The sequence below is a fragment of the Corvus moneduloides genome, chromosome 3 (genome assembly GCF_009650955.1).
Source record: "Corvus moneduloides isolate bCorMon1 chromosome 3, bCorMon1.pri, whole genome shotgun sequence".
NCBI classification, from domain to species: domain Eukaryota; kingdom Metazoa; phylum Chordata; class Aves; order Passeriformes; family Corvidae; genus Corvus; species Corvus moneduloides.
In genome coordinates, this window is record NC_045478.1 from 9,544,253 (window position 1) to 9,560,013 (window position 15,761).

At 42.0% G+C, this 15,761-nt stretch overlaps 1 protein-coding gene across 2 annotated transcripts in view; it reads left to right on the forward strand.

The window, feature by feature from the left end:
• The window catches only part of LDAH (lipid droplet associated hydrolase), a 112,512-nt gene extending 100,200 nt beyond the window's left edge, over positions 1-12,312 (forward strand). For both annotated transcript variants that reach the window (XM_032104053.1, XM_032104052.1), the window contains one exon: positions 9,145-12,312. In XM_032104053.1, coding sequence (XP_031959944.1) covers positions 9,145-9,336 — 192 coding nt within the window. In that variant the 3' untranslated portion in view covers positions 9,337-12,312. The remainder of the gene's footprint in view (positions 1-9,144) is intronic.
• The last annotated feature ends 3,449 nt before the right edge of the window (positions 12,313-15,761 follow it).

Consider the following 15,761-nt stretch of genomic DNA (forward strand, 5'->3'; position numbering starts at 1 on the left):
AAGGCACAGGAAAATGGATGTGTTGGGCATTCACTAGCATGCCTGGAATGGACAGTGTTATTTCCTTAGAGAGATTCTCTATTGCACTTAACTTCTTAAGTTTGTGTCATGACCCATTCACTGTTCTCTTTTAAGATTTAGCCTTATTGACTCTTTTTCTGTCAAGTAAGCTTATAAACCTGTTAAAATAAATATAACCTTATATAAATCAAGGAGATAATTGCACGAAAGGGTAGAACTAGGGGGCTTACAGAGGAAATTCTCTTTTTAAATAATCACCCCTCAGATTTTATATTTATTGAGAAATACAGTTGGTTCATTACTCCGTGTGTAATACACAGTAGTCCTATTTTGAAATGTAGGATCTGCTCCAAAGCCCTTTTAAATCCATTGAAGAGCTTCCACAGGCTTCAGGAATTCTTGAATCAGTGAATTTTCTGTAGTGGTTCGTAATTTTTTAAGATCATAAACCATCTCCTCCAACTGCAAATCAGGATTCTTTTGGTTAGCATGTTAAACCAAAAAACGTTGATATGCTCCTTGAGTTTTTTGCCAGTGGTCTGGTGTAGCAGTTGCGTTGATCACATAAGGCAAAAGACAGGAAACATCTGAAGAAAAGATACAAAGATGAAAAAACTAACCTGTTGTCTGAGAAGAAAGATATAAACTGGAAGTTTATGGATGTATTAACCTATTTTCACTTAAACCATGGAAGTCTGTGTTGTAGGTGGCTTATAACCACTCATTTTGTAGATGTGTAGGTGGGGAAGAAATTCAGTTTTGAAAAAATTAAATTAATGAAGTGAATGTTTACTACTTCTTGCATTTAGAATTTAAAGCAGTGCGAGTTTGTATCACACCAATGATACCGTAATGTGTTCTCCAAGGGTAACAATTAAATACTGGCATGCAGAGATTTAGAATACAAGCTGAAGAATGAAGTATTTCCTTTCCACAGAGAAGTGCTAGGTTTTTCTTTTGCAAAGTTGTCCTTGCTACAGAAATTTTTTAAAACTAAGCAACCAAGAACTATTTTGACCCCTGAAGCAGCTGTTTTCATGTTGCCCAGTGTTTTTGTTTGAGTCTCTGTAGACATCCATGGGGGTTTGTAATTATTCCCAGTGAGAGGAGCATGATCTGAAGATACGTGCTTAAAAGAATTCTACAAATATTTTGCCTGCCCACAGCCTGAGTTAGGTGCTTGCCTACATTTGTGAAAAACCTTCCAAGCACTCTTTCTGAATAGGTGCAAAGTGTTCTCTTGAGCCAAGAACACCTCTTTTTTTGGCTGGTCTCACATCCTTTTTGGCCTATGTTCCCTGGAGGTGCAGAGTCGAAGCCAGGGAAGTTGCACATGTGCTTGGGGATTTTGGTGCCTGTGTCATTTAACCACAAGAACAACCTTCTCTTTGAAGCGCCCAGAATGCCTAATCAGGGATCAGCAGCTTCTCTCCTCGGTGGAAAAGGATCCCAGTGAGCATTTAAAAAAGTCAGTTAGCACAATATCCTTACTCTGTAACTGAGTGCCTGTTACCATCATTTGTGCTGTGTGGTATTCTAGTGTGGTATTCTTGATGACAAGAATTTCCAAAATGTTTGGGGTGGGTATAAGGTGTGTGCTGCACACAATGAGCAAAGACAGCGATATTTCCCCAGCCTTCTGAAGAATATTTAAAAGTTACCACTGACCCCTTACTACCCCTTTATTTCTTACCTCCTACTGTGCACACCACTGGGGAACATTGCCATTTACAGCCAGATGCTGATCCTGCTGTTGCAAGAGCAATTTGATTGATTTACCTTAGATAACATCCCACTGAATGTAGATAGTGTCAGGCTGATACTCAGAGGGAAAAACTATTTGCAGTAAATATGGTTGGAAGAATCTGTCCCCCAGCAGTTGTATTGCTTAAATAGTGGTTTCAGGTCTGTTTGTTTTTATTTTGGTATTTATACAGACTTGACTTCTGAAATACTCATGTTCCTGACACATCTAAATATATACCCTTGAAATGCTTTTAAGTCTTTAAAAGTAACATAGATAATCTAAATAAGTTAATCACTCTGATTTGTTGATAAATCCTGTGCATCCTTTTTAAAAGCACAGTTCTACTTTGCATTGAGTTTGACCCATCATTATCTGTGAGAAAGTGGAAATGAAAGTGGCCTCTCTTGATCTCATGGGTCTTTGTGCGGAGCAGTCGGTGGCACTGCTAACACACTGCAGCAGAGTTAAAGAGAAGCCCTTTTCCCTTTGTCGATTTACCAAGTTTCAGCACCAATAAAGGCATGAAAACTGTGTAGATCACTTACTGGACACTGGGGAGAGCAGTAACATACCTGGAATCATATGCCAAGTTAGCCACTACATCAGGCCCTGTCTAAGGGTTTGCATCCTAGTTTCTTTGATAGTAAAATGTTTCTCCACCTCCTTTACAGCCAGGGAAGCTGGTTTTGGTTTTTATTTATACTGGTTTAACAGAAGTGGCCACCATCTTTGTGTTAAATAAACTCTCCACAAGCTCTTGAACTACCCATTACAGCATAGCTACAAGTCCTACAGATCAGTATTTCAAAAGAGCATCGTGTACCCCAGATTGTCAACTGCCTCTTCTCAAAACACTCCAACTGGAAACCTTTGGCTTCACACTGCCCTTGCACAGTTGAGAAAACCCAGTTCTGGTAAAACAAGCTGAGAACAAGTTCCCAGGACCTTACCATCAAACTGGCTGATCTCAACCATGGCAGGATCATGAGGGAGAGAGATGGTATCTCAGAGAACCATATCCCATAGCATTTAGGGCTTCCTAGGGCAATGCCAGCTCTTTGAATTCCCAGAAGCTAAAGTACAACTGAAGCAAATAAAAAAGAAGTATGTCCCAAATCAGTCTGTTCCCATGTCATTTATCCTATTCTTTTGGCAGGGTAAGGTGAGACACTTTCATAATTCCATATTCCATTCCAATAATTTCAAAATTAGTTCTGGGATAATGCCTTTTAAACGAGTTTTCATCCAAGAACAAATGAAACTACTCACTGGTTACTGCCGAGAGGTGTCAACCAGAGAGAAGCTGCTGTGGCAGCCAGTGAATTCATGTGGGAGTAATACTGATAAAATGTGAGTGTATCAGAGACAAGGATTTCAGCAAGGACACTGTTTATTGCACGTGTGCTGCTCCTTTATATCCACAGAGATCAGTCCTTCACTCTTGGCCATCACTGGAGTGGTGCCTGCCCGTGGAGTAAGATCCTAAAGTTTTTATAACATGTACCAAATTCCAGAGAGATAGAAAAAACTCAATTAATATATTTTAACTTTTTTGATTTGCTTTTCAGTGCTGGCTAATGTCAGTTACAGAAGAGGCAGAAAAGAAATCTCTCTGTAATTTTTACTTCTGTAAACTGTCATACATGCTGTAACAAGTGCCAATGGAGTCAACTGCAGGAAATCTTTATTATTTTCTTAGAAACTCTTTAAAATGTAAACATCCTGTTGATACAAATCTCAGATTCTTCTGATGTTTACTTAGCAGCTGCCATCATTGTGCAGTGTCAGAGTACACATACCATATTACAGGGTATGAGGCTGACAGAGCCCTATTTGCACTTGTGTTTTATTTTGCAGAAGCTAAGGCTGAAAATACTTCTGAGCCATTTAATGGTAAATCATCTTCTAAGAATACTGCTGTTATTTTAAAGCTATTTGAAATTTAGAAATTGCATAAGTATTTCAAATGCAGCATTGAAATGGCTGGCAAAGACAGCCCACGTCCCCTTCACTCTGCCCTCAACATCAGATCCTGAAAGAGGACATGTTTTAGTCACTCATAGCAAGCAGGATATTGCATCAGGAGTCATGAAGTCCTTGTCATGTCCAGTGGTAGCTGCCATTTCCCTTCTGAGTCAGGAATACCTGGAAGTCTCACCATTCAATATTGCAAAAGACTAAAAGATAATCCTCTCACCCTCATGGCAGAAAAGTTTAAAAAAATGCAAATATTGGAAAGTTTAAGCCCAGAGGAAAATTAGAAAGAACTTCCTATTTATTGTTTTGCAAATCTGTTTATTTTTAGCTAGTCTAATTATTTGGGGGGCCTGACTCATCATTTCTGAATGCTTAGATTGGCAGCAGCTTTCCATTGCTGGTGCAGTGGTTGTGCTGACTCAGGATGTCTTTGCAGCCATCCACCATCCACAGGAAAATATGCACTTTACAGATCCATGCAAGCCATTCAGTGCATGCCAGTGTTCCCTGCATTAATGGAGATCCCATGTGCCTCTGGCTACACATGGTTATAATTTGTTAATTATTCCTGCCTACCTGCTGCAACAGCAAAGCTCCTGATGTTAAAATGAAGATGAGGAGATGGATTCTGGAAACTTTGCCTTAAATATATCTAAAATTATTTTGTTTAAATACATTAGTAAAGAGGGTGACATTTTAAAGTCATTTATTTTGTGTCTGTGTGTGACACAGGCAAAGAGCAGAGACATTTTGTCATTCAAAAGGAGATCCTCAATTTCACAAATGACAGTCAAGTAGCTGTCTGTTTTCCTAGGCCCTGTACCAGCATCTGGATCACTAAAAATTTACACCTTCATTGCAGTCTTGCTCTTTCTCATAATCCAGTAATAAGGAAGCATTTTGAAAACAATCCTGCAGTTAAGAAACACTTCTGTTAAAGTTTTGGATGTGCAAGCATGGGCACCTGGACAGAATGCACACACACCAGCACATGCACAGGAAATAAGCAGACAAAATAACTGCAGCATCAAATCAAGCTCCCCAAGTCTCCTGTTTAAAAACTGTTCTTAGTTGGTTATAACAGACCCAAACCTTAGTTGCATATATGACACAAGTGCCTGTCCTACCTTGAATGGGTTTATTTCAATCCAAAGGGTTCTACAATGTCTACAGATAAAGCTCAGGGGAAAATGCATTGTTTTCTCATGGTAACAATTCCTAGCTTGGAGAAGGAAGCTTCTGATTCCAGTGTAGAGGAGACACATGCTGAGCTAGTAAAGAGGGGAACTAGTGAGGGAGCAGTAAACAGAGAGTAGGAGGAGTCAGGAAGAACCAAAGGCTCTGTTTGTTTGGCCAGAGGAAGGCTTCTGGTGCTATATGAGGTGGTGGATTGGAGCTAACCAAGCAAGGCCATCTTTCCTGAATGTGTGATGGAAATTGGGATGCCTGGTACACATGTAAACACCACAATACAGTGACCTGTACTTAGATGTTTTTATGCTGAACTGAACTCAACCCTGATGCTAGGAACAACTGATAGTCTGAGAGGTGCTTGAGGAGCAGCACTGGGAGTAGAGGCTCTAGAAAAAACAACTAGGGTTGGAATTGGGACACAGAATGAGATGGAGGACCCAGGAGACTAAAATTTGGGCTTTGCAGAGCAAGAATGTGGGACTAGAAGTAGTAGAAATCGGAATTGATGAGGTAGAGAGAAAAGAGCTGAAATAAAGAACCAAAGGGGGTGTAGAGCAGTCTTGAGACCAGAAAGGGACAAGACAAAAGAAGTCATACCTGTAAAGAGTGGACAAGTAACTGGACAAGTAGTTCGTAGATGTCCTGCCCTTTTCTGCTTGGAAGGGAACCTGAATTTCAAAACTCTTACTGCTCCTGTTCTCAGCAGGTGCCAGTGACTATGTTTACCTTAAGAACAGAAGCAGCACTATAGAAGAGAATTTGTAGACATGGATAGTAAGTGGTGAGGACCTGGTGTTCCCAGTGGAGGCACCTGAGAGGGTTATTACTTTAGCCAACAGTTGTCTGGTCCCATGGACTGAATGTCCATTGGTGACCGGAGCTTGTTAAGTGTGATCCTGAAGGGCATCTTTGCTTTAGTTTCAGTTGGAAGAGCTCCACGTGGTCCAAAGTATGGTAACCAAAGTATGTGAACCAAAGTATGTTAAATATGGACAAAAACACCCCATAGATTCAAAATAAATCATTAATTTCTGTGCTGGATGCCTCCAATGTGACACCAGCAGAAAGGTGTCCCATGTTCCTCTGGCCAGAAGCTGACAGTGCTGCTTCTTTCAATTATGCCATGACCTTAAGGAACAGAGGCCTAAAGCAGCAAATCTAGAGGTGTTGACACTGTTGGCAGTACACGTAGGTGCTACGTGTGAAATACCTGGGGTTTGGTTGACCTCCTCAAAGCCCAGCAGACTGTACACACAAGTTCTGCTAAAACCAGTTGATGTTGCATTACCAAACATTTCACAGTTGGGGAGGAATGACCTCAATTCAGACACTTTTGTGTAAGCATTCAGCACTGATCTTTCGTTAAAACATCCCTTTTCCTTTTTCTTCTTTCACTAACCAAAAGACCTGTGTAACGAAGGAGACAGCAGGATGCAGAACTCCTACCTCACCTGTGGCAGAAGGGGTAAAATGCCTATTGAAATATGAGTAAATAAGTTCATGGTAAAGGCACCTAAACTTTAAAGAGAATGGTGTCTTGGTGAAGTCATCAGTATTTTTCATATGTGGTCACAGTTCTCACGTTTCTGAATATCTCATTTAAGACCTTGAAATGTATAATACAGATAGATAAACAGTGTTTCAGAACACCTGCAAGTGTGGTCCAGGAGTGCTTTGAGTATAGTCAATACTGTGTAATGCTGCACACACTGGAAAACCAGCTTGAGATATTTCACTCTACACTGCGTGCTTTCAAATTAATAAATGTAGTTTGACATTAATTTCTGTGCTTCCCACCTGCAAAATGGAGATAAAACTGGCCACTAAGGTGTTGCAAAACTAAATTAATAAATGTGAGCATGCAAATCCTGTAGTGGTGCATGCCAGAGGAATGCAGAGCATAAAGAAAATAAATCCTGTCTGTAAACTGTGAAGTATGTAGTAAATAAATCCTCAGACCGCACACAGAATTTAAAACGAGAAATACTATCAAATAGCAGCTCATCAGCTGAATGTCATCCTGTCAGTGGATTGAGAGAGTCAAGGATCCTTTGGATCATGCAGTGAAAGATTAAACTGTAATGCAAATATACCAGGGGCCAGCTAAGAATGCACATAAATCGTCTGTTTAGGCATTTTCAAATCTGTGAGTTCTCAAGTTTACAACCGTACCTGGAGAACAGCCCATTTCACAGTCCATCCAGACTAAGCCAAGTATTTTATCCACCTTTGTAAGTGTAAATGGCTTTTCATCTTTTTCTAAATGATCATGTGATGAGACTCTAAGACTTGCCTTTCAAAAAATCCAACCATTTCAAGGACTACTCCATTAAACTGGAGTTGCTCCATTGCTTTTTTCCCCCCCTCAGTTTCATAATCTTTATTTCTGTATCTGTTGGTAATGGAGCCCAGGGTTAAACATAATTTGGTTAGATGTTTCGCTTCCAAAAGGCCTGAATGCATCTGGACATTTTACATTGGCTTTTCTGAAGAACTTTTGCTAGTATGACATCTTGTGATTGATGAATTGAAGACAAGATCAAAAGAAATTTTCTGCTAGAGCAAACAACACACCTTGTTTTCAGTAAGTAGTGAGTGACAAAGGAAACCAATAATGTCTGTTAACATGGGATGGTTTATATTCTATGTTTTGCACATAAATAGAAGTATAGCTGGGGTTGGTGTCTGTGCAACTGAGATACTGTATTTTGGGTACAGCCAATAGTCAATAATGTACAAGATGTGGCAAATTTCAGCAAGAGAAAAGTGAGTTAGACAAAACCTTGTAACAGTTTGTGAAATGCAGTCTGGGCTCTTAGCCCACCTCTACCCCAGTGGGTCCATTTATTTATATTCCACATGGCTACAAAAATGATGGAATTGAAGATATTTTTGATGAAAGGAAAACTTCTTGTCCCCTAATTTATGTTAGCATTGCTCAGTTATTCACTGAAGTACAGAAATGAAATATGAAACAAATGCGAATAATGGAATTGGGCCAAGCTGTGTGTGTGATGTGTTGAGCAATCAGCATCGTTCTGGTACCTGCATTCAAACATTTTACTATGAAGAGTGCTCATCATTAATCTTGTTCTTGTTCAGTCTGAAATCCATAGGTTTCTCCCAGACAAGTCCTTTCCCCTCATATACTTAACAGAAATTGAAAAGCATAGCTATAGCATGCAAAGTCAAGATGAAAATGGGGAGAAATGATGACTTGGGGAAACGTGACTTTCACTGTTTCTAACAGAGAGAAAAGACACTTCCCTGAATATGATATTTGCCTAGAATTTAGGACTTTTGTGTTTAGGTGGGCTCTACGGCAGGTAGCACCTGCTTCATGTATGTCATCAGCCAAGGTTATATTGGGCAAGATCAAATCAAAATGGACTTCTGCAGAATTTTAGTTCCATGTTACAACCTAGAAGAAAGTTCATTGATCTCTGGGAGGTGCCTGCGCTCCACACAGGCAGAACTTCACAAGGATAAGGTAGAGAGTTGGGGCTGTTCAGCCTGGAGAAGGGAAGGCTCCAGGGAGACTTTACAGCACCTTCCAGTACCTAAAGGGGGCCTGTAAGAAAAATGGGACAAAATTTTTAACAAGGCCTGTTGCAATAGGACAAGGAGCAATGGTTTTAAACTGAAAGAGGATCAATTCAGACTATAAGGAGGAAGTGTTTTTACAATGAGGGTGGTGAGACGCTGGCACAGGTTGCCCAGCGAGGTGGTGGATGTCCCATCCCTGAAAACATTTAAGGTCAGGTTGGATGGGGCTTTGAGCAACCTGATACAGGTGAAGATGTCCCTGGTCACTGCTTTTTTTAAATAGCTGGAAAGCTAACACAAAAAACTTGTAACAGTTATGGAAAACAGCTGGACTGCTTAGGGGTAGGCTCCATGGACAACTTGATTATTTGAGCCATAGTAAGAAATTTCTTAAGTCAGCCAGGCTTTCATCAGCAGATCTCTGTTTTCAGAGTTAAGCCTGTATTGTGTTCCACAGTTTTGCAGTTGAGGAAACTGAGTCACAGAGCATTTAATTGTCTTCATCATACCTGCAGACCTGGAAACAACCAAGAAGTACCAATCTGCTCTTCCTCACAGTATATGTCAGCACCTGATGCATTGCTTATTTCCAAATTATTGTATTGGTTACTCCTTCAGTAACTTTCCACACTGATTATTTGATATGCTTTGCTTTCTAGCTGATTTTTTACTATGGAACTGGAGACAGCTGGTGTCCACAGCACTACTACGATGAGATCAAAATGGATTTTCCAGACGGGGACATTCGGCTCTGTGAGAAGGGGCTCCGCCACGCCTTCGTGCTCGATGCCAGCAAGGAGATGGCTGCCATGATCACAGACTGGCTACAGGACGATCTGACCAAATTATAAACACTAATTCAGTGATTAACAAGAAAATGATGTAATTATTTTGTGAACGTGTAATTATTTTGTGAGAGAGTCTGTCTTATTTTTTTTCTGTTTACTATAGATTATGGCTTGTTTTCTATTGAGATGTTTTGGCGAAAGTTAAAGAGAGACTGGCTGGTCCAAAGTATAGTTTTATTGACTCAGTGCTTATGTAGTTTCATCCTGAGTCTTCAGGACTCTGTAAGACTTGGCAAAGGGTGGAATATTTATTGTCTGCTGGTGCTGTAGACAATGCTGATACAACTGTACCTGAGCTACTACCACCTTACTCACTGCTGGAGAAGTGTCGGGATGAGGGTGGATCCTGGCCATGGATCCTGGAATGCTGTGAAAGGCCTGGCCCTCTCCTTGTGTCTCACCCATCTGTGTAAGCCAGGTGCATGGCAGCCAGAACAGCCCAAGGCCCTGGACAACCCTGATGTTGTCTCCTCTGGATCAGAGAGGGTTGGTCAGGCTGAGTTCAGGATGAGTTCAGGATGAGTTTTGGGGAGATGTGTAGATCAGGTGTACAGTTTCTCCAAGTCTCACCAGGGGTTTGGGGCACTGCCAGGACTCCATAGGGTATTAGAAATGCTGTAAGGTATCTGTGGCTGCTCAGCAAGGGAATACATAAGGATCTCTTGCCTGGAACATGGCCAAGTGTTTCATTTTTCAGTTGACTGTAGAGAAGGGAAAGTACACTGGTCAAAAATGCCAGTATTTAAAGGTTAAAATGGATTGCAGAATCCATGTATAACAACTTCTAGGTGGCCTAGCTCTCCTAATGAAGTCCATGAGAACAGTGCTTGCTCAGCAACTTTAAAGAATTAAACCACTTTTGATGCATGTCTAAATTTCAGTTCTTTGCTCTAAGGACTGAAGTATGAAATTTTCTGCCAAGCCACAAATTAGGTAAGTTCACCATCAGAAAACATCTGTTACTGTGCCACGCCTGCACCCATGACATGGCATGAACGTTACTATTGAGAACCAGACCCTTGCATGGTGCTGACAAGTTCACTGTTCCTCACATTTGGTGAACCCTCTCCTTTACAGATGGAAAAAAATAGAAAAAAGCATCCTACCAGTTGTGATAACAAAAGAAGTTACAGAGAATAGCTAGAAATGAAAATATTGCAAGTAAGGGGAACAAAGCCAAGTGTAATCAGGAAAAGCTTTCTAGCCATGAACCTGTGAAATAGTCTCCCTGTGGAGTTCAGAGAGACATTTATAAATAAGCAAAACACTACAGAGTATAGTCAGGCAAGGTCCTGCCCTTGCAAACAGATGAATTTAGATGATGCATTGACTATCTAACTTACATGATTTATTACCAGTTTTGATACGGGTGAGAATGGTATTGGAGAATGTTCTCTGTGATGCAGGAAGATCAATTAATTGCTTCATTTTCTTACACTATTATACACACCCCTTCCACTGCTCTCTAACCCCCCCCCTTGAACCTTTCACTAGTATTTAGAGCAACTTGTAATAGAGTTCAGTTCCTGGAAATTTTGGACTCGTTTTCAAACCTGTAGACTGATAGTGGATTTAAGTGACCTTCTTTGTATCAGAAACTGGTTCAGCTTTTGAGACTAGCCAGTGGATTTTCCAATTACACTGCCATGTAATGAAATGGTACTGATGAGTGGGGCAGGAATGTTGGGAGCACAGTTTCAGCAGCGTGGGGAGGAACCAGACACGTTCAAAGTGAGGGCTGCCCATGCAACTGATTCTGCTCGTTGGAGAGTCACAGGACTTTCCTTCTTTCTACAGGTCCATTTTCAGTCACGATCAAAACAATCCTTGAGCTCACTTTAGAAGTCCATAGCTGTGTGTGTCTGTGTGTGCTTGCATAGCCCCCAGATGCTGGCATCATCCCAGCTGGGTGGCCTTGTGGCAGATGCTCCCTGCGTCCGTAGGCTGAGGTGCTCCCTGGGGCAGAGACGGGGAGGACGTGCACATACATGGAGATACATTAGTGTACACATACCTGTACATGTGCACCTGTTTGTGTGTCAGCAGCATAAAAACTGCAGTTCACTTGGTTGTTTTGGTTTGCACATTGATCTGGTTGAACAAAACATTTGTTCTTCAAAGTATGTGGAATCAGGGAATCAGCAAAGACTCAGTTTGTGGGAGTTCAGCTGTTGTAGTGGATCTCCTGAGACCTGAAGAAGTCTTGTATTAACCAAAGATGAAAAGCAATTATTACAGCCTGGAAACTGAAGCACCTATGACAAGCAGTTGTTTACAGTGCATTATTCGTATACTTTGTATGAGAAATTAATTTAGCAATACTTGTACTTGACTTGTGTATGCCTTTTATACAAATGTTAATCCATTATACTAAATCCTAACTGCATTAAGACCTAAACTGAGATTAGGTCTGGTCAGTGATGACCAGATCTACTGCAGAAGAATGCCTTACAATTTTCTTAAAAATAATTTTCTCTAGAATTACCAAAACCATATTGATTCAATTGCTACCTTCCTCCTAGAAGCTGTTACTGTAAGGCTAAGATCTGAAAATTTGCTACTCTATTCATTGCTAAAACACACGGGCCTAGTTTCCACAGCTGTATTTCCTGAGAGGAGCAGATCCCACACAGTGAGAATCCAGCTCCTCAGAAGCCCATGGTGTTCATTGTCACCCCAGGCAAAGAGTGTCAGAAGTGCTTGTGGTCCAAATGTGCCAATTTACCATGAAAACACAGTGTGGTCTTGCCTATTTTAGACTATTTAAGAATTCTTGGAAAACCTATCACAAATATATTGACTGTATGCTGTAGCACCTACTCACTGTCATTCACATCTGTGCTTGATTCTCACCACACGAGTAACCCTGCTAGTGCAGTGACTTTGACTCATGTGCAAGTGTTTTGCTAGATCGATACCTTTTATTAAAAGTACACAACTCCAGTAACAAAAATAAATTTATGGTAAAATGTAACTTGATTCTTTGTTTTGGTAACTTGTTTAGTCCTAGTTCACCTCCTTTATTACTTCATGCATACAAAATTTACAAAAATACTTGCCAAACCCCAAATTTCACATGCAATGCAGACATCTGCCAAGTGCACAGAAAATCCGTGGGTGGTAGGCACCTGACTCGCTTAAGCATTTTTATCCAGAGCCCCTCCAAAATAATCAATCAGTTTCCCCTTGCTGCCTCCAGCTCCGTGTTTGCTGCTCTGAATGAGCTATGGAGTGTGTGGATCAGTGAGGTTTGTCCCTTCAGGAAGCTGGATGAGTGCTTGCCCAGTGTTTATGGTGAAGAATTTGGAGTTGGACTCCAAGCTAAACACCAGATTCTTGACTCACGGAGACAGATTGCATACATGAGCCACGGCAGATAATCTCTTCTCTGCAGCTGAGGTCATTTATGTATTTATTTTACAAAAAATGGGTTTATACATCTATCCACTCCCCATCCCTTTCTTTGGTCTAGCTAATTGCCAGCAAAGACTTTAAACAAGATGTTCAATGTTATCATTTTAAAGTCACTCAAACTATTACTGGGTTTGGATAAACTCAATAGACCCAAGAGACTTGTTTTACTCTGTGTCACAGGTCATGCTCAGACTCCCAACTACAATAAGTTTCTGAGGCTCTTCACTTGCAGGCAAATGCTCTTTCCTGGCACATTTACAAAATAGGAATCCAGAGAGCGTCTGTGAGTGACCAGGAACTATTAAAACAGCATATATTTCTGGAACAGCTGATGGGGGTTGAGCACAAGCAGCAGATCCAGCAGTAACAGCACAAGCAGCTGCCAGGAGCGATCGCTGCTCTCAGTAGCATCACGCAGAAGTTATGGAACAGGCTAACATTCATTCTCAGATGGGACAGGCAGGGAGGGATTTAATTAAAAAGTCTTTCAGAGTGCTTGAGCTGATAGTCAACAGCCTCGGTTTTGCCTGTTGCAGGAATGTGCTTGCAGGAAAATAGTTGTGTTGTGGAAAGTAGTTTGCAGCAGCTAATAAAATACAGGGTGTTCTTTAAAACATCTGCCTGACTGTACCTGACTGCAGGGTTTGCCAGTCAGACACTCAAAGATCTTCTGCCCTCCTGTTTGAAGCAATTCACACTGAAGGAGGAAGTGGGGAGTGCCTCCCACTCTCCCCCTTTGTGAACATCTTCAGCAAAGCCCCCAGACTCTGAAATACTATGTTTCGTACACTGAGAGGAATCCATGAAGATGAGATGACTTGGAATTAGGAAAGACAGGCTTTTGCAATGTCAAGACTCATCTACTCCTCTTTCCTAACAGGCACCCCTAAAATTTGATAAGGATTCAGCTGTTCCAATCTATCCTTGTAGGATACAGGAATACCATTTACAGAATATAAATGTTTTGAAGTGCTAACATCATGTTCTCATCATGCAGGGAGTACTGCAGCTCACTGGTGTTCATGGGAAAGTGGAAAGGGAGGAAAAGTGAAGACAACCCTTCCCCTTCACCTCAAAGCTACGCTGCTTTAAAAAGGCCGGGAGGTGTTCTTAGCAAAAAAAGAAGGTGGACTTGTGGAGGACTGGGAGCCCTTGGCACAGGAGCCCTCTGCTCTCCCTTGGAGAAGAACAGCCTGAGGGCGAGATGATCTTCCCCAGAAATAAGCAACCTTCCTCTGGGTCATGGTGAGAAAGTGAACCACCCCCAGCACGCCTTGTTTCTGTGTGGTAATACCCAGCACCCAGCTGGCTGATTGGTTTCTACCCCACCCCCTGCCTACCCCATATAACCTCTGCCCCCTAGCCCTGATGCAGGGAGTTTTGTTCCTGGCCAGCCCTTCACAGGGGCTGCTGGACAATAAAGGGGACCTCTGTGGAACTGCCAAACGAGGCTCCTGTCTCTCTGTCCCCGAGTTCACCTTGGGTGATTTCACAAAGAGCTGAATCACAAGAGCTGGAATCACTTGTAGCTGAGAAATCGCTACACTTGCTGAAATCACTTGTTGCCCAGGGAAGTCTGCCACCGCCCCTGGAAGAGCTGTTCCTTGCAGGACACTCTTTATAGGAAGGTCATGGCACACCGGGTTGCCCTTCCTCCGGCTCCCTTTGGAAGTAACAGGAAAGAACTTGTATTTCCACCCACAAAATAATCCCACAGGATTTTAAGCATCCAGAGTGATCCAGTCCCAGTTCAGACTATGTCCTCTTTTACTAATGCTCTGCATTTTCTTCCATTGTATTCATGTGTGACCTTGGACATCTCCTCTGTCCTTGCTGTGCCTTTGACTTCTCCTCAGTTATAAACTGACTAGCATATGTTGTCAATCACATGAGTAGTATGAAGTGCTGTGGAGTAAAAACCCGTGTCCACTGAACATAAACCCCACCACCACTCCTACTGGTTTCAGTGAAGACATGGTGGGATGCCTGTGAATAACCATTTGCTCTCACCCTTCAGTGTCCTGTTGAAAATACTTTGTTAAGATGGCACATTCCTGTAAAGCTGCTCACAGAGTGGGCCAGGGGGCAAGGGCGCAAATGCCATCCTGCCTCCCTCCCCAGAGAACGTTTACCAAGAGATCCCCTTAGCCAGTGTGACCATAAAATGGGCATGTGGGGATGCAGGACACTGACCAAAAAGTGGGTCCTGCTTGGTCTGTCGCTCCATATGCCACTGGGAATAGAAATGACCATGCCTTACTCCAACTGAGCCATGTGTTTCCATGTGTGCTTAAGAGGAAGGGACAGCCTAGAAAATACAAGGATTTTAATAATTAATTTCTAAGTCCTTCAGGGAAACCTCTCTTTTCAGTTCTCCACGTTTCTTCTGAGTCTTGAAAGCTGAATTTGCTCTGCTATGTCTAAACCACATACCTGATTGCCTTGAGGACTTCCTCCATGCCTCCAAATGTGCCTTACTTCATACCTGCATGTTCACAGTACTGTGTGCTTAGGGAGATAGCAGAGAGAATCATAATCCTTATTACCTTCACTCTGCCTTCAAGGCACGTGGGTGATGTCCATTGCAGGAGCACATGCTAAAGCACCTCACTCTCCATCTCCAGTCTGTCCTTGGACACTTCCAGGGATGGGGCACCCACAGCTTCTCTGGGCAACCTGTGCCAGAGCCTCACCACCCTGACAGGAAAGTATTTCCTCTTAATATCCAATCTAGATCTCTCCTCTTTTAGTTTAAAACCGTTCCCCCTTGTTCTATCACTATCTGCCTGTGTAAAAAGTCACTCTTCCTCTTTTTCATAAGCCCCCCTTTAAGCACTGAAGGCCATACTGAGGTCTCCATGGAGCCTTTCTGTTGTCCAGGCTGATGGAGTCAACGGAGAGAATCCTGTTTGGCTGGCTGGAGCTGGGTAGCTACTCATCACAGCAGGTGAACACTAGTCAGAAACACAGGGAAGAAAAAGTATGTGCATTTTGATGATAAATCCATCACAAAC